Below are 24,139 nucleotides of genomic sequence, written 5' to 3' on the forward strand. Positions count from 1 at the left end.
GGCCTCGGCTGGGACTAACCAGGCCGGGCTGGGTGGCCGCGACCGCTGGCTTCAGGCAGGGCTGCAGATACGAGGCCCAGCGCTACCCCGCCGGTCCAGGGTGGGGAGTCGGAGACGCAGGTGCAGCAGAGGGCGGGGCAAGTAGCGCATTTCCAGCCCGTTTTCTTTTGCATTCTCGAGATCTCTTAGCTGCGCTTTAGAAACGTTTGCATCCGCTCCGAGTCCGTCTGACAAGCAAGGGAACTGAGGCTGAGAAGTGGGAGTCGTTGCCATCTGCAGGCCCAGGCAACCTGCTAAGGGAAGACCGGGGGCCAAGACCTCGGGGGTGGCTTTCCCAGGCCAGCTCGGGTCTTTGGGCGTCGGGAGCAAGGGTCCTGCTCCGTTCGTTCCCTGCACCCCGCGCCGCTGCAGGTGGCTCCCTGGAGGAGGAACTCCCACGTGGAGGAGGAGCTAGGGCAGCTCCTGGGAGCGGGGACACCATCCTCCTGGATAAGAGGCAGAGGCCGGGAGGAACCCCTTCAGCCGGGCGGGCAGGAAGCTCTGGGAGCGGCCTCATGGAAGAGAAGCAGATCCTGTGCGTGGGGCTAGTGGTGCTGGACGTCATCAGCCTGGTGGACAAGTACCCTAAGGAGGACTCGGAGATAAGGTAGGGGTGCCCGGGTCCCCTCAGGACCACAGCGGCTGCTGCAACCCAGTGTTTGTGCCTGTAGAAACCCCGCAGTGAGGCCCTGAGAGCCCAGCTTCAAGGCCGGACCTAGGCCCTCTACCCGGGAATCCCGGGGGGCTCCCCACAGGAGAGAAGAGAGGAAGGAATTGAGGCTTTTCATAAGAAGACCCAGGATTTGGATAGCATTGTGTTGACCAATTGCCATTTCAACTCAGGGATGGTGTCAGACATCAGGATCCCCATGGTACTGATAAGCAAGTATAAATTCAGAGATGAAGGGGTTTATCCAGGAGCACACAGCTACCAAGGTGCAGGACCCGTTTCCTGCTTTTGCTGCTGCTATTTAAACTCCAAACTTATGCACTTGCCTCTCCAACAGTTACTTCTAATTATTTACCACATATATCTTGCGCCTATTTCTGAGAAAGATTTTGAGGTCGCTTATAGTAAAAAGCATGCACAGTTAAACTGCTGGAGAACATTTAAAACCGTGGCATTTGAGCTTTGACTATAGCTCAGGGCTTGCTGGCACTGGAGGCAAACTTGAGATACCATGGGTTATGGATAGAGCTCCTGGTGCTAAATTCCAGGAGAAGTTTACCAGAAGTCTTTTCACAAAGGTCAGTGAACAGCCTTTAGTAGTGGAAAGCATCCTTCTCAGTTATCTGCCAGAAACTGAAAAGTCGGGGTGCAGTGGCTCATGCCTGTAATCCCAGCACTTTGGGAGGCTGAGGCAAGCAGATCACCTGAGGTCAGGAGTTCGAGACCAACCTGACCAACGTGCAGAAACCCTGTCTCTACTAAAAATACAAAATTAGCCAGCCTTGACCTCCTAGACTCAAGTGATCCTCCCATTTCAGCCTCCTGAGTAGCTGAACACATCCATGCCACCATCCCAGCTGTATTTTGAATTTTGTGAAGGGACGAGGTCCCTCTATGTTGATCAGGATGGTCTTGAGCTCCTGGGTTCAAGCAATCCTCCTGGCTGGGCCTCTCAAAGTGCTGGGAGCAGCCTCATGGAAGAGAAGCAGATCCTGTGTGTGGGGCTAGTGAGCCACTGCCCCCAGCCGATTTGTCACCCAGGCTGGAGTGCAGTGGTGTGATCTTGGCTCACTGCAACCTCTGCCTTCTGGGGTCAAGTGATTCTCCTACCTCAGTCTCCTGAGTAGCTAGGATTACAGGTGTGCCACCATGCATGGCCAATTTTTGTATTTTTCGTACAGATGGGGGTTTCACCACGCTGGCCAGGCTCGTCTCAAACTCCTAAACTTGTGATCCGCCTGCCTCAGCCTCCCAAAGTGCTGGGATCATACCTGTGAGTCACCATGCCTGGCTGGTTCTTTTTCTTTTTGAGACAGAATATTGTTCTGTCACCCAGGCTGGACTGCAGTGGCATGATCTTGGCTCACTGCAACCTCTGCCTCCTGGATTCAAGTGATTCTCCTGCCTCAACCTCCCAAGTAGCTGGGATTACAGGCGTATGCCACCATGCCCAGCTAATTTTTTATTTTTTTATTTTTTTGCAGAGACAGGGCTTTTTTTTTTTTTTTTTTTTTTTTTTTTTTTTTTTGTAGAGACATGTTGGCCAGGCTGGTCTTAAACTCCTGACCTCAAGTCATCTGCCCGCCTCAGCCTCCCAAAGTGCTGAGGTTACAGGGTGAGCCACCACACCCAGCCTGTTGGTTCTTGTATTTACTCTTGATAAGGGCTCCACCGTTACACTGTAATGCTGTGAAGGCATTTCTGTGGGGCAGGACACTAGCTTTCTCTCGGTGCCGTCAGCGAGTGCTTAGAATACTGAGAATTGCTCCTAGGCTACATCAGTTGTCCCAGCTAAGAACTGGATAAGAGGCAGTTCAAGACTGATCTCCAGCAAAACATGACATCACTGATGGCCATGAGGCTGAGGTGAGACACACAGCACCCCTCAGGCTTTAGGGCCACAAAGCACCGTCACATATGTTATTTCATACTCTCCTCCTAGCAGCCCATGAGAACTGTGTAAAGATCAGTGAGATCCTTTATATAGGCGAGGAAGCTGAAGATTTGGAGTTTTCTAAGGCCACGGAGTTAAATGGTGGCACAGCAGTAGCTGCAGCTCGAGTCTCCTAGCGTGGAGTCCGGCACCCCTGCCTTCCATTGTCTCCTGTACACCCTGTCCGTTTGCTGCTGACCGTCTCTTGGAGTTGACCCTTTGCTTTCGTTTGCCAGGGGTTAGAGCCCCTTGCCAGGGGTGCAGGGATGCGGGGGAAGGGGCACGGGATGCCACTGTGTAGACCTGACCCCTGTGCAAGGTCGAGGCAGCCCCAGGACATGGCACTCAGTGAGGAGTTGGGAACAGTGCAAATTCCAGGACCACAGGCTCTCCAAGGACCATGGAGAGCCCGGAGAAAGACTCAGTACCTCTTTCTGTCAGAGCTGAAGTCTCATTTCTTCTCAGCTCAATTATGTCAGGAAGGTTGGAGAAGGAGGTCCTGCTGGTGCCTGCACTGATGGGGCAGGTTCTGAAGGTGGGCACCGAATGAGGCACCTCTCTAAAGGCCCTGCCCTCCAGGCCATGCCCGTCCTCCAGCCCCGTGGCCCTGGTTCCCTGTAGCCAGGCTTCTGGACTGTTTGCCTCCTAAAAGAGTACATACCAGTGAGACCCAGCCCTTCCTGGGCGTCTCAGCTCCACCTGTCCCAGGGTCTCTGTGCTTGACAGGCAGCTGGGGACTCTTGGGAGCTGCCTGGCATGTGACCCCTGCCTCCCAGAATCCATGCCAAGGAGAGCCTTCCGGAAAGCATCCTCCTGCTCAGCTGAGCATTTCTTTTTTTTTTTTTTTTTTTTTTTTGAGACGGAATTTCACTCTTGTACCCAGGCTGGAGTGCAATGGCGCGATCTCGGCTCACCGCAACCTCCGCCTCCTGGGTTCAGGCAATTCTCCTGCCTCAGCCTCCTGAGTAGCTGGGGTTACAGGCACACGCCACCACGCCCAGCTAATTTTCTGTATTTTTAGTAGAGACGGGGTTTCACCATGTTGACCAGGATGGTCTCGATCTCTTGACCTCGTGATCCACCCGCCTCGGCCTCCCAAAGTGCTGGGATTACAGGCTTGAGCCACCGCGCCCGGCCTAGCTGAGCATTTCTGTACAGGAAATATCAGTGTGACTTTGAAGGGTTTCCTCAGAGTGAAATCCCTCCCCTCCCCTCCCCTCCCCTCCTATCTCCTCTCTTCCTTTCCCTTCTCCTCCCCTCCCCTCCCCTCCCTTCCCCTCCCCTCTTCCCTTCCCCTCTTCCCTTCCCTCTTCCCTTCCCACTGAGTCTCACTCTGTCACCAGGCTGGAGTGCAGTGGCCTGATCTCAGCTTACTGCAACCTTTGCCTCCCAGGTTCGAGCAAATCTTCTGCCTCAGCCTGCAGAGTAGCTGTGACTACAGGTGTGTGCCACCACATCTAGCTAATTTTTTGTATTTTTAGTAGAGACAGGGTTTCACCATGTTGGCCAGGATGGTCTCGATCTCTTGACCTCATGATCTGCCTACCTCGGCCTCCCAAAGTGCTAGGATTATAGGTGTGAGCCACCATGCCTGGCCATACACCCTTGCTTAGAAACCTCATCAAAGCTTGGGCCTAACTACTTTTTGTTTAAAAACACAGAGTAAACCCTAACCCTAACCCCTAACCCTAACCCTAACTCTAACCCAGAAAAAAACCCAAAAAACCAAAAAACCAAAAAAACAAAAACACACACACACACAGAGTAAACAGCAATGGCTCTGGGGTCAGGAAACTTGGGTTCCCACATCAGCTTTGCCCTTAACTATTGATCAAGTCAGATCCCTCAAGATTCCTCCTGTCTTTTTGTAAAAATTTCTGTAAAGCTTAGCTTGAAAATCTGACCAGCTGGGTGCAGTGGCTCATACCTATAATCCCAGCACTTTGGGAGGCCCAAGCAGGAGGATTGCTTGAGCCGAGGAGTTCAAGACCAATCTGGGCAACATAAAGAGATGCCATCTCTACAAAAAATTTTCAAAAATTAGTGGGGTATGGTGCTACACACCTATAATCCCAACTACTCACAAGGCTGAGGTTGGGGGATCACTTGAGCCCGAGAGGCTGAGGCAGCAGTGAACCATGATCATGCCACTGCACTGCATCCTGGGTGACAGAGTGACTCTGTCTCAAAAAAAATAATAATAAATTACTATCCTTTGTCGTTATTGTTGTTGTTGAGACAGGATCTCGCTCTGCCACCCAGGCTGGAGTGAAGTATCAGGGCTCACCACAGCCTAAACCTCCTGGGCTCATGCGCTCCCCCAAATTCAGCCTCCTGAGTAGCTGGAACCACAGCTATGCACCACCATACCCAGCTGATTTATAAAATTTTTGTAGAGACAAGATCTCCCTTCGTTGCCCAGGCTGGTCTCGAACTTCTGGACTCAAGCAATCCTCCTGCTTTGGCCTCTCAATGTGCTGGGATTATAGGCATGAGCCAGCGTGCCTGGCCTACTATTGTTTTTTTCAAATGACGTCATGCTCCCCTTTACCCAAAACTGAAGTTTTGTGTACACATATGCTTCAGACTAAAAATTCTGGTTCAGTTTTTTTCTCTTAATTGGTGGTTCTTTGGTACTGCTCCTTTTATTGTAAGCTGCCACAATTATTATTTTATTACTATTGGAACTGGCACAACAGAAATAACACCATTCGTACCTCAGAGGTAATAACACTGATTAATGATTTCTCATTTGTGCTCCAGTAACACCGTGAGGTGATCAGTGCTTTGACTCTGTGTGTGAAAGTTATCATTTTTGCTGCTGCTGCTGAAGCTCTTCAGGTGTGTCTTGTTAGTTTCCTTTTGATTGATATTTATTAAAGATGGAGAAGTGCTCCCTGCTGCCACTTCTTAAATGACCAATGTCCAGATTCTCTGTCCTGTCTTACTTATTTGATCTTATGGCTCTACAGCTTTTTTTTTTTTTTTTTTTTTTTTTTTGGAGACAGAGTCTTGCTCTGTTGCCAGGCTGAAGTGCAGTGGCGTGATCTCAGCTGACCGCAACCTCTGCCTCCCAGGTTCAAATGTTCTCCTGCCTCAGGCTCCCGAGTAGCTGGGACTACAGGTGCTCACTACCAAGCCCAGCTAATTTTTTGTATTTTTAGTAGAGACAGGGTTTCACCATGTTGGCCAGGATGGTCTCGATCTCTTGACCTCGTGATCCGCCGACCTCGGCCTCCCAAGGTGCTGGGATTACAGGTGTGAGCCACCGCGCCCGGCCAGCTCTGCAGTTTCTATTGAAGCAGGCACTCCTAAGACAGTGGTAGGTATACATGTGATGCCTCTGGGAAGAGGCACTTGGTTCTCGAGGTCCTTGGAGTTGCTGCAGGTCTCAAGGAGGAGGCCGAAGGTACAGCCTCCGTGAACAGCTCTGACCAGGGGAAAACGTGAAGAGGAGATGATCTGGAGTGAGATCACATTGTGATGGACCCAAGAGAGAGGTTTCCTGGTGCCCTAGGAACAGATGGAAACATGGAAAGGAACTGCTGTGGGCTTGCATTTAGCCTGGGCTGGGGAGGTAGACACCGCTCTCTGTCAAGCTCCTTCCCTTGGCCAGCCTCGGCTGCCCCGGGTAGAAAGTGAGACAGCAGCCTAGATGCCATCTGAGACAAGGCCCCAGCTGTCACACTCTGTAGGTCCCCATACAAGGGACTGTGGTTGAGACCAGCCTGCTGGGACTGCAGGGAGCCTCCCTGTGCTTTGCAGGTGCTTGTCGCAGAGATGGCAGCGTGGAGGCAACGCGTCCAACTCCTGCACTGTTCTCTCCCTGCTCGGAGCCCCCTGTGCCTTCATGGGCTCCATGGCCCCTGGCCATGTTGCTGAGTAAGTCCAGGAGGGAGCGCCCACTGGGGAAGGCCTGCCTGCATCATGGGGGAGAAGGATGTATCCACCCTGGGTGGGTGGGGGATTCGAAATGGGTTGTGGCCGGCAGAAACGTGGGGATCGGGGACGGTGGAGCACCAGCCTCTCAGTGCTGTTCTGGTGCGGCCTCTCTGCAGTTGGGGGCTGATGCTGCCCCTGTGAAGCTTTCCTTGTCACAGCTGGTTTCCTGGCCACTTCGTGGAGCCTGCTTCAGCCTCTTCCCTTCTCCTTCCTTGCCTCCTGCGGACTCTGCCGTGGATTTGCCTTTGCCTTTGCCTTTCCTAAGTCCCTTATCCTGGCCATGCTTGAGGCAGAAGGCAGTTAGGGGCACGCTGTACCCATCCTCCCTCAGGAATGGCCTGCATCCATGGTCCACGGGTCCAGGCCCACAGTTTCCGTCCCAGTTGAGGGGCAGGCTGGTGCTCATGTTCCTGTTGTTCACTGAAGCAGTGAGAATACCCTGCTCAAGGACACCCTGAAGCCACGTGCTAAAGCTGGGCTTAGAACCCACACTTCCCAGCTTACCGGCTGGCAGGACTATAGCCCTAAGTGGCTCATGCGTGCCCTCCATGTTGGCTGCTGCTGGGACCTCAGAGCCCTTTGACCCCTGGTGCTGCCGACTCAGCAAGCACTTATCGGGAGGTGAGGCCCACACTTTGCCCACTGTGGGCACTGGGGCAGGCTGCCAGGTTGCTGGCCTGTGAAGCGTAGCCCTTTGAACTCTAGTTTGAGGGGTGCTGCTGGCAGAGTCTAACCGCCTGAGCTATAGCCAAACTCCCTGCCTTGATGGAACTGGCAGGAAGAGAATAGAGGGAGAGAATCTGCCCTGTGAGATGGAACAGGATGGCTCAGAGCCAAGGGCTGGTGACTTGTTAAACCTCTTCAGTAGCTCCTTTCCTCCGAGCTGGAGGCAGGAGGTGGCTCTCACTTAGGGTGGCCAACTCTCCTTTACATAGCAATCATGCCGATGGGAGGGCTATTCAGAATCCTCCCCATGTGCTCGACAGACTTTTAGAGAGCACCTACCTACCATGTGTCAGGCACTGCAGGTGCAAAAGTTATCTGGCACACCAAACCATATTTCCAATGCTTTGGGAAAGCTACTATTTAAAGGGGCTGTAAGTCAAGGAACGATGCCCTGACTTGGTACCTTTATGCAAATCTGTATTATCCAGCTTTGGTGTTGCTGAAAGCAGGCTCTGGCCAGGCGAGAAAAGCCAGGATGGTGGCTGGACTGCTGGGCGTAATTGCCAGTTCTTTTTATTTTTATTTTTGGAAACAGAGTTTAGCTCTTGTTGTTTAGACTGGAGTGCAGTGGCTCTGTCACCGCAACCTCCGCCTCCTGGGTTCAAGCGATTCTCCTGCCTCAGCCTCCCGAGTAGCTGGGATTACAGGCATGTGCCACCACATCCAGCTCATTTTGTATTTTTAGTGAGACGGCTTTTCTTCATGTTGGTCAGGCTGGTCTCAAACTCCTGACCTTAGGTGATCCTCCTGCCTCGGCCTCCCAAAGGGCTGGTATTACAGGCATGAGCCATTGTGCCCAGCCTAATTGCCGGTTCTTCAGCACAGAACAATGCACGTCCAGAGAGGGATGGGATGGCAGGGGCTGGTGTCCTTGTCCTCGCCCCTGGGCTCACTCTGCATGGAGGGCATTCTGGGAGAGAGTTCTGAACCAGGCCCATACTGAGTGGCATCAGGCACCAGGAGCCAGCTAATTGCCTGGGAGGGATCACCTGTCACCTGCAGGAAGACAGAGCAGCGAGCTGGCTCACCAAGGCAGCACCACTTCAGGCTGGGCCCCCTGGAGGCAGGCAGAGAGTGAGAGAAATCACAGCATTAGGACTGGGAGGGACTCGGAGAGGACAGCACCATGGATGAGCATGTGGAGGACAGTTGGGGGCAAAGTATTGCCTTGGAGATTAATTATTAATCCTGCTTCGGCATTGCAGGAAACAAGCCATGGTGCCTCCACTTGCTTGGGTCAAACAGGGTACAGATTCTAGGGCCTGTCCAACTTTATGAACAGGAGCAAATCCTTTCCAGCTTGAGTTGGACTGAAAAACAGAGTCAGGATCAGGGCATGCTTCAGCCAAGACCTGAAAGGATGGCCTCAGTGTTTCTCTCTCTGAGCTCCAGACTCTGCACTCCTGCCTCTCCTGCCCTGCTGCACTGCCAGTGGCAAGACTGTGATTCCCAGTTCTCTCTCAGCCCCCTTTGCTTGCACCCCTGCCTTTCAGGGTCCCTAGTGGCCCTGCCAGCTACCCACTAGTCCCCAAACCCTTGTCGAACTGCACTCCCTTCGGGATACTCCGCCCTGGCAGTTTTGTCCTGGATGACCTCCGCCGCTATTCTGTGGACCTCCGCTACATGGTCTTTCAGCCCACAGGCTCCGTCCCCATCGCCACAGTCATCATCAACGAGGCCAGTGGTAGCCGCACCATCCTATACTATGACAGGTTTGTACAACTGTCTGTGCCTTGCCAGCTGCTGCCGCCATCACCAAAACTCCCAGAACAAGACTATTCTTCTCTTAGAGGCTCGTGTGCTCCAGTACGCCCCTCCCCACTCCCATGGGAGGTCCAGGCCACTTGCAGGCTCTAATCTGTGTCTCCTTGACCTTTCCCTGGCCTGGCCTCCACCCTAAGCTTCCTAGTGGCTGACTTCAGGCGGCGGGGCGTGGACGTGTCTCAGGTGGCCTGGCAGAGCAAGGGGGACACCCCCAGCTCCTGCTGCATCATCAACAACTCCAATGGCAACCGTACCATTGTGCTCCATGACACGTAAGGCCCCCTGGCCTCGCCCTGCCATAACCCACCAATCAGTTGGCTCAATCAGTTCCCTCACTCGCCACTGTGGGCATCCCAACTGCCCCCCTCTGTGGCTTCTCTGTACCAGAAATTGCTTCCCTGTCAAAATGTCCAGTGATTTCTGAATTGCTTTCAATTAAGGGAAAAGTGAGGTGGGAAGGGTTGGGCTTTGCTGTGCCTGGTGACTGGCCTTGGTCAACATCAAAGAAGGGGGAAAAAGGCCTATATAAAATGTAATTTATGAAGTGATTCCTCCATAATTGTTAAATAGTTAATCAGCAGCTTGGGTGTGGGTGTGGGGAAACTGTTCTCAGGACAGAGGGGTGGGAGATGGGATTCAACCCTTCTCAAGAAGGGCTGGGGGAGCCCACTGGGATTTCCGGGGTCAGCCCCAGAGTTGCCAGCCTGCAGCACGGCACCAAGGAGCTGGGGTTTGGGTGTGTAAAAGAGATGAGCCCCCCCCCCCCAAGACTCCAGCATGATGAAGCCAGGCCAAACATGCCACACACCATTCATAGCCATTGCTGAAGGAGAAGGAGAGGGAACACTGGGTAAGCGGATCAGGGCGTGTAACGTGGTGCTGACCTGGGGGAATGGAACATCCATTTCAGGGTCCCAGGCCGCCCAAGAGAGACCCATGGGCCTAGACACTTCTCATCCCTCGCAGACTCCCTCCTGCAGCATTTTAGAGGTTTAGTTTACTGAGAACCTAGTACGTGCCAGGTACTATTATGGCTGAGAGGGCCCAAGCTCAGCTGCCCTGGGGATCAGGCTGTCCCTACTGCCCAGCCTGACCACTGGACCTGGAGGAGGGGCAGCCACCCCTGGGCTCTGTATGTGCAGCGAGTGAGGGGGCGGGCACATGTGCTACCAGTGACCTTCACATTGGGCAATCCTAGTCAAATGCTCATTAAGCAACAATCTGTAGCAACCCTGATCAAGGACACAACGTAGCTATTCACAGGAGAGGAGGGAAAGGAGCTCTGAGGAGAAATATTTATTGCCCACTGGCCTCAGTCCAGGTACATTCACACACATTACCTGCAACTGCAGCAGCCTGCAAGGAGGCTGGTGGTTTCAGCCCCATTTATCAATGGGGAAGCAGCCTCCAAGAGGCCCAGGCAGGTCACACAGCTATAGCTAAGCGGAAGGATTTGGCCACAGAACGTGGAGCGGGGATGTTGGCTGAGTTGAGGTCTCTGGCCCAGGAGGGTCAAGGCAGACTCCTATCCCGGGTCTGCGTTCCTAAACCAGCCAAATACAAACTCTTCCTCAAGTGCCAACTACTTTGACCTCAGGGTTGCAACAGGAAACTACTAAACCCAGGACATGGATGCCATAGGCAAGCTCCAACGCTAGGGCGCCAGAAGTGAGGGGAACCAGACAGCGCAGGCAGAGGGCCTCAGGCTTTGTAATTTCCCAGGGCTCTGCCTGTGAGAGCTGTGTGCTACTGCAAGGGATTCTGGGAAGTGTAGGCTTGGAACTCTTGGTGCATTCTGGGAGATGCAGTCTCCAAGACATGCAGACCTGGCCGGTTGACACGTGTTGCTGTTCAGTTAACCCTGAGATAATCACAATCTCAAACCCAGGAAGGGGCACCCCAGCAGACTGTAAAAGGGCCCATCTGGAGCTAAGCCTGAGAATCCTGTGCTGTGGATCCAGCTTCCTGCCATGCTGCCGGCAGTGCAGGCACAGGGTCCACAGCTGCCAGTCAGAGACCCTAGCCCTGGCTGACCCCATCATGCTCTTTCTTCTCTGTCCTTTCCATCTTGTGACCTAGGAGCCTGCCAGATGTGTCTGCTAAGGACTTTGAGAAGGTTGATCTGACCCGGTTCAAGTGGATCCACATTGAGGCAAGCCCTGCCTTACCTGTGTCTCAATGGGCTCAACCTGCCAGTATCCTCCACATGTTCTCCTCCTTGCTTTCTTTGAACCATCAAGTACCTTAGAGATAAATGAATCCAACCCCCGTATTCCCTCTCCATCCTTCCTTATGTCTGCAGGAGAGGAAACTAAGGCCCAGAAAGATTAAGTGACTTATTCAAGGTCACAAAGCAGAACGTAGGCACAGCTGGCTCCAGGCAAAGTCCTGTGCTTTCTGTGCTACAGGCTGCCCCAGCGCCTCCAACTCTGCCTCTGGCAGAAGTCTGACTGCTTAGGGTCTGACCCATTACCTCTGGGGAAGCAGGAAGGACAGGGCCTGACTCAGCTCCCAAATAAAGGGAACTAGAACCTTTACTCCAAGAGAGGTTTTGGAGTCTAGGTGGGAGGAAATCCTGAGAAGTCCTGAGTTCTAGCTCCCTCATTTAACCTATGGTAGGTCTTTCACAGTCTCTTTTATTCTTTAGTCTTCTCATCTGTGGAATGTGTAGCTGGTTGATAAGGTCTCCAAGGTCCATGACAGCTCTAAATTTTGAGATTTAGGATGGGGTTCTAGCCCAGCCTCCCCGAGGCCCTCTCCCTCCTCACCCAGAGTTTCAGCAGGGCGGGAAGAATGAGCCAGATTGGCCAGGCAGTGCTCAGCAGTCCTCAGCTGCCCTGTCCTGCCCCAGGGCCGGAATGCATCGGAGCAGGTGAAGATGCTGCAGCGGATAGACGCGCACAACGCCAGGCAGCCTCCGGAGCAGAAGATCTGGGTGTCTGTGGAGGTGGAGAAGCCGCGAGAGGAGCTCTTTCAGCTGTTTGGCTATGGAGACGTGGTGGGTGCCCCATGCAGCCTCTCTTTGCCACTTCCAGCTAATTTGGTTTTTCTTCTTCTTTTTTCTTTTTTCTTTTTATTTTTATGTTTTTTTGCCCACCTGCAACTGTCTTGATTGAGTTATAGAGACAGAATCTTGCTCTGTCGCCCAGGCTGGACTGCAGTAGCACGATCTCAGCTCACTGCAACCTCTACCTCCCAGGTTCAAGCGATTCTCCTGCCTCATCCTCCCAAGTAGCTGGGACAACAGGTGTGCACCACCAAGCCCAACTAATTTTTGTATTTTTAGTAGAGACGGGGTTTCACCGTATTGGCCAGGATGGTCTCGATCTCTTGACCTCGTGATCCGCCCGCCTTAGCCTCCCAAAGTACTGGGATACTGGCAGTAAGCCACCGTGGCTGACCACTAATTTGGTTCTTAAAGGGGGCCAGAGTCCTTTTATCCTGCCTACCACAGTTGGAATAATGGTTCCTGGTTTGGGGGTTAAAACATAAAGGTGGAGACATAGCCTTGAGCTCTAGTGCAGGCCTCAGCAGTGACCAAGGAGTAGAATGTCTCCACCCGCGGAGGTTGCACAGGTGTAAGAATACCCACAGGGCTTGGGTAGGGCCTAGACAGCCGTAGGGGAAGCCTGTGGGGAAGCATCTCCTCTCTGGGGCTCCCCAGGCTTTTCTGCTGCAGAATGAGGGCACACGACTGTTCTCTGAGGTTTCTTCCAACTCAAGGCTGTCTGGCAGGTTGTGGGGGCCACTAGGGGTGAGGTGAGGGGAGGGTGGGAAGGAGACTTGTATGAGTTACTTTTTGAAAGGCTGGATATAAATGGAATTTGGAAGATAATCCCAGCATCATAGCAGAAGCTGGTGGGAGACCATCCAGCCAAGGTCTTCAACCTGGCCTACATATTTAAAAAGATGAATGCAGGCCAGTGCAGTGGCTCACACCTGTACTCTAAGCATTTTGGGAAGCTGAGGCAGGATTTCTTGATGTCAGGAGTCCAAGATTAGCCTGAGCAACATAGCAAGACTCCTGTCTCTATGAAAATAAAGAAATTAGGCCAGGAGCAGTGGCTCATACTTGTAATCCCAGCACCTTGGGAGGCCAGTGCAGGAGGATCACTTGAACCCAGGAGTTTGAGACCAGCCTGGGCAAGATTGCAAGACCCTGTCTCTGTCCAAAAAAAAAAATCCTGGCATGGTGGTGTCCACCCATAGTCCCAGCTACTCAGGAGGCTGAGGCAGGAAGATTGCTTGAGCCCAGGAGTTCAAGGTTGCAGTGAGCCATAATTGGCTGCAGTGAACCATAATTGCACCACTGCATCCCAGCCAACAGAGCGAGACCCTGACTCTAAAAAAAGATGGTTGAGCCCCACCATCTTGTATTTATTTGATTGGCAGGGGTAGAGCCAAGGCGTGTGTGTGTGTGTGTGTGTGTGTGTGTGTGTGTGTGTGTGTTTTACCAAAACTATCTCTGAGGCCGGGCGCGGTGGCTCAAGCCTGTAATCCCAGCACTTTGGGAGGCCGAGGCGGGTGGATCACGAGGTCAAGAGATCGAGACCATCCTGGTCAACATGGTGAAACCCCATCTCTACTAAAAATACAAAACATTAGCTGGGCATGGGGGCGCATGCCTCTAATCCCAGCTACTCAGGAGGCTGAGGCAGGAGAATTGCCTGAACCCAGGAGGCGGAGGTTGCGGTGAGCCGAGATCGCGCCATTGCACTCCAGCCTGGGTAACAAGAGTGAAACTCTGTCTCAAAAAAAAAAAAAAAAAAAAAAAAAAAAACCTATCTCTGGAGATTCTAAAGTGTAGCTAGTGTTGAGGGAGTCCCTTTGTTTTCCAGATGAAGAAATCATACTTGGAAGACGTAGTTGTGCGTGGGAAAACCCAGCAAAACCACTCCAGGGAGCCAGCATGGCGGTGGTAGATTCCACCCCAAGGTGGCGCTCAAGGTTTTCTGTGGGTTTTCAATCCTTTGATCCTTGAACAAACTGACCAGGGCTTTTAACAATTTACAAGGCTGTATTCTATTATATATAAGCATCAGTAAACATGTGTTTCTGGGCCGGGCACGGTGGCTTATGCCTGTAACCCCAGCACTTTGGGAGGCTGAGGCGGACAGAACACCTGAGGTCGGAAGTTCGAGATCAGCCTGACCAACATGGAGAAACCCTGTCTCTACTAAAAATACAAGCTAGCTGGGCGTGGTGGCACATGCTTGTAATCCCAGCTACTCCAGAGGCAGAGACGGGTTGCAGTGAACTGAGATTGCGCCATTGCACTCCAGCCTGGACAACAAGAGTGAAACTCCGTCTCCAAAAAAAATGTGTTGGCCAGGCACGGTGGCTCACGCCTGTAATCCCAGCACTTTGGAAGACCGAGGCAGGTGGATCACAAGATCAGGAGTTCAAGACCAGCCTGGCAACATGGTGAAACCCTGTCTCTACTAAAAATACAAAAATTAGCTGGGCATGGTGGCATGTACCTGTAGTCCCAGCTACTCGAGAGGCTGAGGCAAGAAAATTGCTTGAACCCGGGAGGTGGAGGTTGCAGTGAGACGAGATTGTGCCAAGACTGACACAAGACTGTCTCAAAAAAAAAAAAAAAAAAAAAAAAAAAATGTGTTTCTGGATGAGTGCAATGACTCACACCTGTAATTCCAGAAATGTGGGAGGCTGAGGCAGGAAAATAATTTGGGGCCAGGAGTTTGAGACCAGCTGGACAACACAGGGAGACCCTGTCTTTACAAAAAAATAAAGAAAAAAAAAAACCTATGTTCCCATGGGACAGTGAGATGCTATGTTGGGGATCTATGTGGACACGTTGGGAGAGTCTTATTGTAAAAGGGGCAATGCCAGGCTGCTGTTGGTGAGGGGCAAGTTAGAGATGACCACCAGCTTCTCTTCCACTGCCCACAGGTGTTTGTCAGCAAAGATGTGGCCAAGCACTTGGGGTTCCGGTCAGCAGGGGAAGCCCTGAGGGGCTTGTATGCTCGTGTGAGGAAAGGGTGAGCTGGGGAAGCCAGGAAGGGTCTCTAGGGGGTACAGGGTGAGCCTGGACTCCAGGGGTCTGCCCTAGGGCTGAGGGGATGTCTTGGGGGACGGGTGGGCTAATATCCAGCTAAGTGGAGCTGTCTTGCAGGGCTGTGCTTGTCTGTGCCTGGGCTGAGGAGGGCGCCGACGCCCTGGGCCCTGATGGCAAATTGCTCCACTCGGATGCTTTCCCGCCGCCCCGTGTGGTGGATACCCTCGGGGCTGGAGACACCTTCAACGCCTCCGTCATCTTCAGCCTATCCCAGGGTGAGTACAGCAGCAGGAGGGGACAAGGACTGGGACCTGTCCCTGCTCCAAACACCCAGCCGACCTAGCTACGTGTCCCTCCTCCAGGGAGGAGCATGCAGGAAGCACTGAGATTCGGGTGCCAGGTGGCTGGCAAGAAGTGTGGCCTGCAGGGCTTTGATGGCATCGTGTGAGAGCTGTGCAGCAGGAGGAGCGGCTCCCCACACACCATGGAAGCTGCCTGCCATTGCGGCTGCGTCACCTTCTCCCCTCCATTCAGCCTGGCATCCAGGTTGCCCTGCTCACGAGACAGGTGCAGGCCATAGGGAGGACTCTGCCTGTGTCCTGTGTTCCCCACACATCTCTCCCTGCAGAGCCTCAGAGCAAATAAATCTTCCTCGGAGCCATCTTCCCCTGGCAGCTTCTGTCCGGGATGTCCGGACTGCTCTGGCTGGGCATTCCCAAGGCTCCGACTCTTCAGTCCCCACTCTTTGTGTCCATTCCCCCAATTCACCTCCCTGCCCAGGCCCAGAGGAGGGGCTGCCTGGGCTAGAGCGGCAAGAAGTGCCCCGGGCTTGCCACCAGCTCTGTCCTGGCTGGGGAGGACACTCAGCCACCCCGTACCCAGGCGAATTTGCTGAACAACCAGAAGCCGTGAGAGCTCCTCAGGGCCTGGGAGTCCACAGGGCTGAGCCGAACTGACAGGCCAGTGGGCGGGGTGCCTCCTCTGCCCTGCCCGCCAGCCTTTGTTGTCCAAAAATACCTCCTCCTACTGACTGCCCCAGAGCCTGAAAGTCTCACCCTTGGAGACTACCTTGGAATTAAAGGGGTGCCTCAGCCACAAATGTGACCCAGGATACAGAGTGTTGCTGTCCTCAGGGAGGTCGGATCTAAAACATGTATTGAAATTGGGGCCAACTCCAATATAGGGGGATAAGGCCTTATAATGTAAAGAGCATGGGCTTTAGAGTCAGACGGACCTGGATTCAAATCTGCCATTTAATTCGCTGCATGTCACCTTATAGTACAGTGCTTAACACAATCTGCCGCAATTTCTTCATCTGTCAAATGGAGCCAATTCTGCTGTGGCCAATTCTGTGGCCACAGAATTATTGTGAAGATAAAATCATATAATATATAAAATGCCCGGCATGATGCCTGATGTGTACGAGGCTCTCAAAAAGTTCTAGTGATGATTAATATTATGGGGGGTGGGGGGCAAATACAGGGTTATGGGGACTACCTGCCCTGAGCTGCAGGAGAGCATGGGGTGTCTGAACACCAGGTGAGGAGGAACCAGAGAGTGTTTGGGGCGGAGGGACAGACGGAGCTTTCCTCATTGGCTCCTCTCCAGCTGGCCATGGCTGGCACCATAGGCTCTGCTGCTGGAGCACCGTGAGGCCTAGAAACACTGGGAAAGTGGCATCCCGGTCCTTTCCGGTCCTCAACCCCCTGCTCCCCGAGAGGCTCTGGGCAGGCTGGATGGGTAGAGAGGTGGCCTGGGGGATGAATTCATTCAGTTCTTTATTGGTGATCTGCCCCTTAACTTAGGGTTTCCCTGAGCTTCACAGAAAGACCTGATACCTACTGGGATCAGACAGGGGGCACAGAGGTGGTTCCTGTCCCCACGTACATTCCCCTGCCTGCTTCAGGGCTTATGTTCTGGCACTGAGACTTCTCGGGGTACAAGCCTGTATCTTCATGATCTAGATCTCATCATTCTCCAGTTGAACAAGGTGCACCTCAAACTCATTTGGGGTGTTCTTAGACTCCAGTATTTCCCCTGGAAGTTCCTTGGCTTCCTTTCCATTCTCCCTGGCCTCTGCCTGTCCCTCAGCTTCCCCTTTGGGCCTGGGGACATCTTCAGCCTCTGCCTGGCCCCCAGCTTCACCTATAGGCTCGGGGCCATCTCTGTCAGCTTCTGCCTGGCCCCCAGGCTCCTGGACAGGCTCCAAGGACTCCGTTTTGGCCTCTACCTGGCCCTCAGCTTCTTCTCTGGGCCCCAGGGCTTCCTGTGTGTCTTGTCTTAATGGGCTTTTAGCTAACAGGGACTGCCTCCCAACAGCTCGTGGCTCCTGAGGAGATGGAGCAAGGGGCTCTCTGGGCTCCACGTGACTGGGGGCCTCTCCCGGGAAGTTGATGAGCTCTGCAGGGGTCATGAGCCCATCCCCATTCAGGTCCTGGGTCTCCAGCACTTTGTCCACTATCAAGATCACCTGTGGAAGCAGAGTCACTGTGGGGTCTCCAGTGACCAGAGATATTTCCAGGAGTCCTGACCCTCCCCAACACACCCTTGCATCCTTGCCATGCAAGCTCTGAGGCCTCCTTTTACAGAGGATTCACCAAAAGAGTTATGATGAGGAAGACCAAAGCCCCAGAGTGCTGGGTCTCCTTTATGGGAGGACCTTCATCCAACAGAGCTTACCGGGTTGGTGGTAGGAGAGCTGGCAGCTCCAGGGGCCAGAGCAGCTGTCAACATGGACAATAGCTCCAGGCCATCCAGCTGTCCACTCTGGTCATAGTCATGGAGGGCAAAGAGGTAGAGGAGAACTAGAGAAGAGAAGCTGGATTAGAAGAGGTGCCGGGAGAGGCGGAGAAGGCAGGAGTCAATGGGGCAGCCAAGGTCAGTCCCAGGTCTGGGTGCCCAGAGCCTCCCGTCCCTGGCCACATCCGTCTAGCCCCTCACCCTGCTCCCGGCTCAGATGCTCCGGCTTCACTTCTGTCCTTTCTAGTCCCTTTAGGTAGCTCTGCAGAAGTCTGTCAGAAAAGTAGAGAATCAGCCTGGGAGTGATGAGTCTGCAGCCGGGCCTGGTCTTCTCCCTGAAGGCACTCCCCAGCCCAGCCTACTCACCTGAGCTGCTCCGGGCCAGGCTGGAAGGGGTTGGGCAGGAGCTGATGCTGAACTTCAGAGTCTGGCCTGGAGGAGGGAGGGGAGGAGTAGCCTTGCAGAGAGCCTCCCTGAGGGCTCAGCCTGTCAACCTTCTGCCCCCAATCTCCTGGCAGAGTTCTCTCCCCAAACCCTAATGGAGTTGCCCCCAAAATTCTGAAAACCTTGAAGGGAGGAGGCTCTTTGGATCTTCTTGGAAGCAAATCCTTAACTCCCTCAGACTCCGTTTTTGCAGTTGGCTACCTTAGACTTTAAGTGAAAACCCAAACAAAACATCTGGTTAGGTAGAGGCCAGAGGAGGCCACACCTAGTAGACACAAGTTAGAGATCCAAGAAGACAGCCCAGTGAGTGGCAGGATGACATGGGCCAGGGCACCCCTCTCCTTCCATGCTGGGAGCCCAGGGGCTGGTCTCTGAGCCCGGTGGCACTGCCCAGATTTACATAGACCTGGTTTGCTCCATGACATAAAATTGACTCACACTTTTTCAAGGACAGGGTATACCTCTTGGTTCTGGAGTTTCAAGCTGCTCAGGATCTCTGTCAGTCTTTCAAGCTCCAAATATGCTCCCACTTCTGGACTGGGTTAACTGTTTGCTCAAGTCAACCCAGAGCTGGGATGCCAGAGAGCTGGCAGGAGTTGCAGCAATTTTTGTCACTGCTACTAGCCCTTGCGGCTGTTCCTGTGGCTGTTTCCCCTTCGACCTAGCATACCCACTGTAGAGTATTTATAAATAAAGACTTCAGAAAGGTATTCCTATAACGTAGAAATGACCTGCGAATGCTCTCTACTTCCGTGGTGTTCCTACCATAAGGTTTTGTTGTTGTTGTTTTTTGAGACAGAGTCTTGCTCTGTCATCACCCAGGCTGAGTGCAGTGGCTTGATCTTGGCTAACTGTAACCTCCACCTCCCAGATTCAAGTGATTCTCCTGCCTCAGCCTCCCAAGTAGCTGGGATTACAGGCATGGGCCGCCATGCCCGGCTAATTTTTTTTTATTTCTGTAGAAATGGGGTTTCACCATGTTGGCCAGCCTGGTCTCGAACTCATGATCTCAGGTGATCTGTCTGCCTCAGCCTCCCAAAGAGCTCAGATTACAGGTATGAGCCACCATGCCCAGCCCACCATAAGGTCTTGATAACAAAACTGAAGCCTCCACTTCCCCGGAGCCATAGCTTCTTCTCTATGCTTCATAATGCACTGGAGCTGAGTTCCCTAATTCCAAATTTTTTTTTTTTTTTTGAGACGGAGTTTCGCTCTTGTTACCCAGGCTGGAGTGCAATGGCGTGATCTCGGCTCACCGCAACCTCCGCCTCCTGGGTTCAGGCAATTCTCCTGCCTCAGCCTCCCGAGTAGCTGGGATTACAGGCACGTGCCGCCATGCCCAGCTAATTTTTTGTATTTTTAGTAGAGACGGGGTTTCACCATGTTGACCAGGATGGTCTCGATCTCTTGACCTTGTGATCCACCCGCCTCGGCCTCCCAAAGTGCTGGGATTACAGGCTTGAGCCACCGCGCCCGGCCTTAATTCCAAATTGGTCCAGCAAGCATATACTGAATTTTCACTTTGTGGCACTCTGACAGGCACAAGATGGGAGGCTGGTGGCAGGGAGACACAGAGATCAGAGAACCTACAGCCCATCTCCTGCCTCCCAGAGGGCCCACCACACCCTCGGATTCTCTAGAGACTCTCCCTCCTCCCAGCCCACGGCTGCCCTCATAACCCTGTTACCTTGTAACTCCATCCTTTGGAGCAGCCTGACCCTCGGGAAGCAGCAGCAGGATTAACACTGTCATCATCAAAGGTATCATCCTCCCTGGAACTGGAACAAGGAAGAAAATCAGGGGTCGGGGGAAAGGTGCATCTGCCACCATGTCAGAGACGGGCTGGGTTAGACACAAATGCCTTTTCTCCCTGTCTCTACCAGCAGCCCAAAAGACAGGACTCCCGCTCAGGGAGAACTCACACACAGACACCAGAGATCCCCCCATGGAACTGTGCTCAAAATAAATGTCACTTCAGCTGTTGTATATAAAGCACATAAAAGCAGGCCTGCTGTGGTAGAAGCAGAGCTGAGGGCGTATCCCCACCCCACACCCCATTCCCTTGCTCCCCACCAGCTGCCAAAGTGCCCAGAGAAGGGCAGCACAAGCATGTCTGACTTCCTTCACCCCATTCATCCTACAGAGGGAAAGGAGCGCAGAGAGTTGAAGAAAAAGGCAAGGTTAGAAACGCAGGGAGTCAGGCCGGGCACAGTGGCTCACACTTGTAATACCAGCACTTTGGGAGGCTGAGGTAGGTGGATCATGAGGTCAGGAGTTTGAGCCCAGCCTGGCCAACATAGTGAAACCCTGTCTCAAAAAAAAAAAAAAAAAAAACCCACTGAAGAACAAATCAAAAGAGGCACAGACTTCTTAAATCAGGCCTAAACGGCCGGGCGCGGTGGCTCAAGCCTGTAATCCCAGCACTTTGGGAGGCTGAGGCGGGTGGATCACGAGGTCAAGAGATCGAGACCATCCTGGTCAACATGGTGAAACCCCGTCTCTACTAAAAATACAAAAAATTAGCTGGGCATGGTGGCACGTGCCTGTAATCCCAGCTACTCAGGAGGCTGAGGCAGGAGAATTGCCTGAACCCAGGAGGCGGAGGTTGGGGTGAGCCGAGATCGCGCCATTGCACTCCAGCCTGGGTAACAAGAGCGAAACTCAGTCTCAAATAAAAAAAAAAAAAAAAGGGGCCGGGTGCAGTGGCTCAAGCCTGTAATCCCAGCACTTTGGGAGGCCGAGGTGGGTGGATCACAAGGTCAAGAGATCGAGACCATCCTGGTCAACATGGTGAAACCCCGTCTCTACTAAAAAAAAATACAAAAAACTAGCTGGGCATGGTGGCGCGTGCCTGTAATCCCAGCTACTCAGGAGGCTGAGGCAGGAGAATTGCCTGAACCCAGGAGGCGGAGATTGCGGTGAGCCGAGATCGCGCCATTGCACTCCAGCCTGGGTAACGAGAGAAACTCCGTCTCAAAAAAAAAAAAAAAAAAAGGGCCGGGCGCGGTGGCTCAAGCCTGTAATCCCAGCACTTTGGGAGGCCGAGGTGGGTGGATCACAAGGTCGAGAGATCGAGACCATCCTGGTCAACAAGGTGAAACCCTGTCTCTACTGAAAATACAAAAAATTAGCTGGGCATGGTGGTGTGTGCCTGTAATCCCAGCTACTCAGGAGGCTGAGGCAGGAGAATTGGAGAATTGCTTGAACCCAGGAGGCGGAGGTTGCAGTGAGCCGAGATCACGCCATTGCACTCCAGCCTGGGTAACAAGAGCGAAAGTCCGCCAAAAAAACAAAACAAAACAAAAAAACACACAGGTCTAAACTCAAGTACAAACTGAAAACATAACAAATCAGGGTGAAACCAACAGTATCCCCAGGAATTGCTGTTGGCTAAACGCAGTTAGGAAAATCAGACCCACTATAAAGGAAAAAACAAAAACTTCCCCTTAGACTGACATGGATTAGGCCCATTGTCAAAAACCACCACTTGACTATATGAAAACAGTCAAGTATAGACTAGACCAATCAAACAGAGCCTAAAGCTTTCTGATTAGTCCCGGGGTATATACAGGTAATGTGAATTCCTGAGGAAGTGGAAGCCCACCAACGCCGAGGCCTGAGAGGAAGGTTCATAGCTTTCAGCAAATTCTCCAAGCATCCCATGACTCTAATAAGGTTCAGAACCATTGCCAGGGTGGACTTCCATTTCCTAAGAGATGAGGGGTAGAGCAGGTGAGCACCTGGCTAATGGGAAGATAAACAAAAATTCTGCCTTTTTAAGCTGCCTTGAGGGAAAACCATAAACATGGAAGTTCACAAGAAGATGAAGCTACCTAGAGTCACACAGAATCTTTTTGAGAAGGAGTCTTGCTCTGTTGCCCAAGCTGGGGTGCAGTGGCATGATCTCAGCTCATTGCAACCTCCGCCTCCCAGGTTCAAGCAACTCTCTTGCCTCAGCCTCCCAAGTAGCTGGGATTACAGGCGTCCACCAGCACGCTTGTCTAATTTTTGCATTTTTTAGTAGAGACAGGATTTCACCATGTTGGCCAGGCTGGTCTTGAACACCTAACCTCAGGTGATCCACCCACCTTGGCCTCCCAAAGTGCTGGTGCTGGGATTACAGGTGTGAGCCATTGCATCTGGCCTGTCTTCGTTTTTTTTTGTTTTTTTTGTTTTTTTTTTTTGAGATGGAGTTTCACTATTGTCGCCCAGGCTAGAGTGCAATGCCATGATCTTGGCTTACTGCAACCTCCGCCTCTCAGGTTCTAGCAATTCTCTTGTCTCAACCTCCCAAGTAGCTGAGATTACAGGCAGCCACCACCACACTCAGCTAGTTTTTGTATTTTTAGCAGAGATGGGGTTTCATCATGTTGGCCAGGTTGGTCTCGAACTCCTGACCTCAGGTGATCTGCCCACCTCACCCTCCAAAAGTGCTGGGATTACAGGCATGAGCCACCACGCCCAGTCCTGTCTTCATTTTCCTATGCATACAACTGGCCCCAACAGATAAAGTGAGTATACATAATTTGTCAGTGTCTATAACCCCCAGTGGCCAAAAAGATGCTGAAGCCACAGCTGTCCTAACGGTGTTCACCAACTTTAGCTGGCAAGATAAATCCTAGAATTTTGGTCATTGTGCCTGGGAGAGAAAACAAGGTTCTGGACCCATTCAAGGTAGGCAATTGGAACTGAGATCTCTACATCAACATGAAACCCTCAAAGGGACACAGCCCAGAAAAGGGGTAGACAAGAAAAACATCCAGACTTCCACTTCGGGGAATGTAATAGTAAATGTCCCAATGAAAGTAACTACAAAGCTGGATAAAAATAGAAAGTATCTTTTTAAAAGCACTGGGTTGGCAGGAAATTTTCAACAGTACAAACGTGCAGTGAAAACAGTAATCTGGGGGAAAGTGAGCTTTGACATCAGCTTTTGCCCTACGAGTATCTGCCAAACCAAACCAGGTGAACTTGAGCTATCTGTCAGAGTGCTTGTGGAGTAAAGGAGACCAGAGATGATGCCTGGGCCCACCTGATATGAAGGGACTAACAGGAGATTCCCTACATAATGTTGAGATTCCAAACAACTACACCCTGAACATGAACACAAAGTAAATTTGCCTTTCTTGGCTTTGGTGCTGAGTAGACAGGGGAAAAAAAAAATTTCCCTACGATTTGTAACAAGGCTGATTTAATGTGGGCTTTTTCTTTTTCTTTTCTTTTTTTTTTTTTTTTTTTTGAGACGGAGTTTTACTCTTGTTACCCAGGCTGGAGTGCAATGGCGCGATCTCGGCTCACCGCAACCTCCGCCTCCCGGGTTCAGGCAATTCTCCTGCCTCAGCCACCTGAGTAGCTGGGATTACAGGCACATGCCACCATGCCTGGCTAATTTTTTGTATTTTTAGTAGAGACGGGGTTTCACTATGTTGGCCAGGATATCTCGATCGCTTGACCTCGTGATCCACCCGCCTCGGCCTCCCAAAGTGCTGGGATTACAGGCTTGAGCCACTGCGCCTGGCCAATGCGGGCTTTTTCTTTTCTTTTTCTTTTTTTTTGGAGATAGGGGGAGAAGGGAACAGAGTCTCTCTCTGTTGCCAGGCTGGAGGGCAGTGGCACAATCTCAGCTCACTGCAACCTCCGCCTCCTGGGTTCAAGCGATTCTCCTGCCTCAGCCTCCTGAGTAGCTGGGACTACAGGCACGCACCACCATGCCTAGCTAAGTTTTGTATTTTTAGTAGAGACGGCATTTCACCATGTTGGCCAGGCTGGTCTCAATCTCTTGACCTCGTCATCTGCCCGCCTTGGCCTCCCAAAGTGTTGGGACTACAGTCGTGAGCCACTGAGCGTGGCCTGTTTTTGTTTT

The 24,139-nt window shown here is 52.4% G+C and overlaps 2 protein-coding genes across 8 annotated transcripts in view; one reads left to right on the plus strand and one right to left on the minus strand.

The window, feature by feature from the left end:
• KHK (ketohexokinase) lies at window positions 1–16,520 on the plus strand. 6 transcript variants are annotated; one of them, XM_074395362.1, is made up of 9 exons: window positions 1–646; window positions 6,408–6,524; window positions 8,804–9,022; window positions 9,212–9,346; window positions 11,154–11,226; window positions 11,926–12,072; window positions 14,988–15,076; window positions 15,211–15,368; window positions 15,456–16,520. In XM_074395362.1, exons 1-9 carry the CDS (start codon window positions 555–557, stop codon window positions 15,539–15,541), a joined length of 1,116 nt encoding a protein of 371 aa, XP_074251463.1. In that variant the 5' UTR covers window positions 1–554; the 3' UTR covers window positions 15,542–16,520. The 6 variants fall into 6 exon arrangements, with proteins under 6 accessions (XP_074251463.1, XP_074251469.1, XP_010350637.1 ...); XM_010352335.3 differs by having other exon boundaries at window positions 2–646; window positions 8,888–9,022; XM_074395371.1 differs by lacking the exon at window positions 1–646 and adding an exon at window positions 4,871–5,483.
• Window positions 16,327–24,139, minus strand: part of CGREF1 (cell growth regulator with EF-hand domain 1) — a 16,451-nt gene continuing 8,638 nt past the window's right edge. For both annotated transcript variants that reach the window (XM_039462656.2, XM_039462659.2), the window contains exons 2-6: window positions 19,964–20,054; window positions 18,199–18,264; window positions 18,034–18,104; window positions 17,773–17,897; window positions 16,327–17,563 (exon numbers count right to left, since the gene is read on the minus strand). In XM_039462656.2, the coding sequence (XP_039318590.1) occupies window positions 17,054–17,563; window positions 17,773–17,897; window positions 18,034–18,104; window positions 18,199–18,264; window positions 19,964–20,043 (852 nt within the window). In that variant the 5' untranslated portion in view covers window positions 20,044–20,054 and the 3' untranslated portion in view covers window positions 16,327–17,053. The remainder of the gene's footprint in view (window positions 17,564–17,772; window positions 17,898–18,033; window positions 18,105–18,198; window positions 18,265–19,963; window positions 20,055–24,139) is intronic.

This window comes from Saimiri boliviensis, chromosome 1 (genome assembly GCF_048565385.1).
Source record: "Saimiri boliviensis isolate mSaiBol1 chromosome 1, mSaiBol1.pri, whole genome shotgun sequence".
Lineage (NCBI taxonomy): Eukaryota > Metazoa > Chordata > Mammalia > Primates > Cebidae > Saimiri > Saimiri boliviensis.

Coding starts and splice junctions, on each gene's coding strand:
- KHK (XM_074395362.1), top strand. CDS start 555: ATGGAAGAGAAGCAGATCCTGTGCGTGGGGCTAGTGGTGCTGGACGTC. Junction 647..6,407: donor AAGGAGGACTCGGAGATAAG/GTAGGGGTGCCC, acceptor TGTGCTTTGCAG/GTGCTTGTCGCAGAGATGGC. Junction 6,525..8,803: donor GCCCCTGGCCATGTTGCTGA/GTAAGTCCAGGA, acceptor CCTGCCTTTCAG/GGTCCCTAGTGGCCCTGCCA.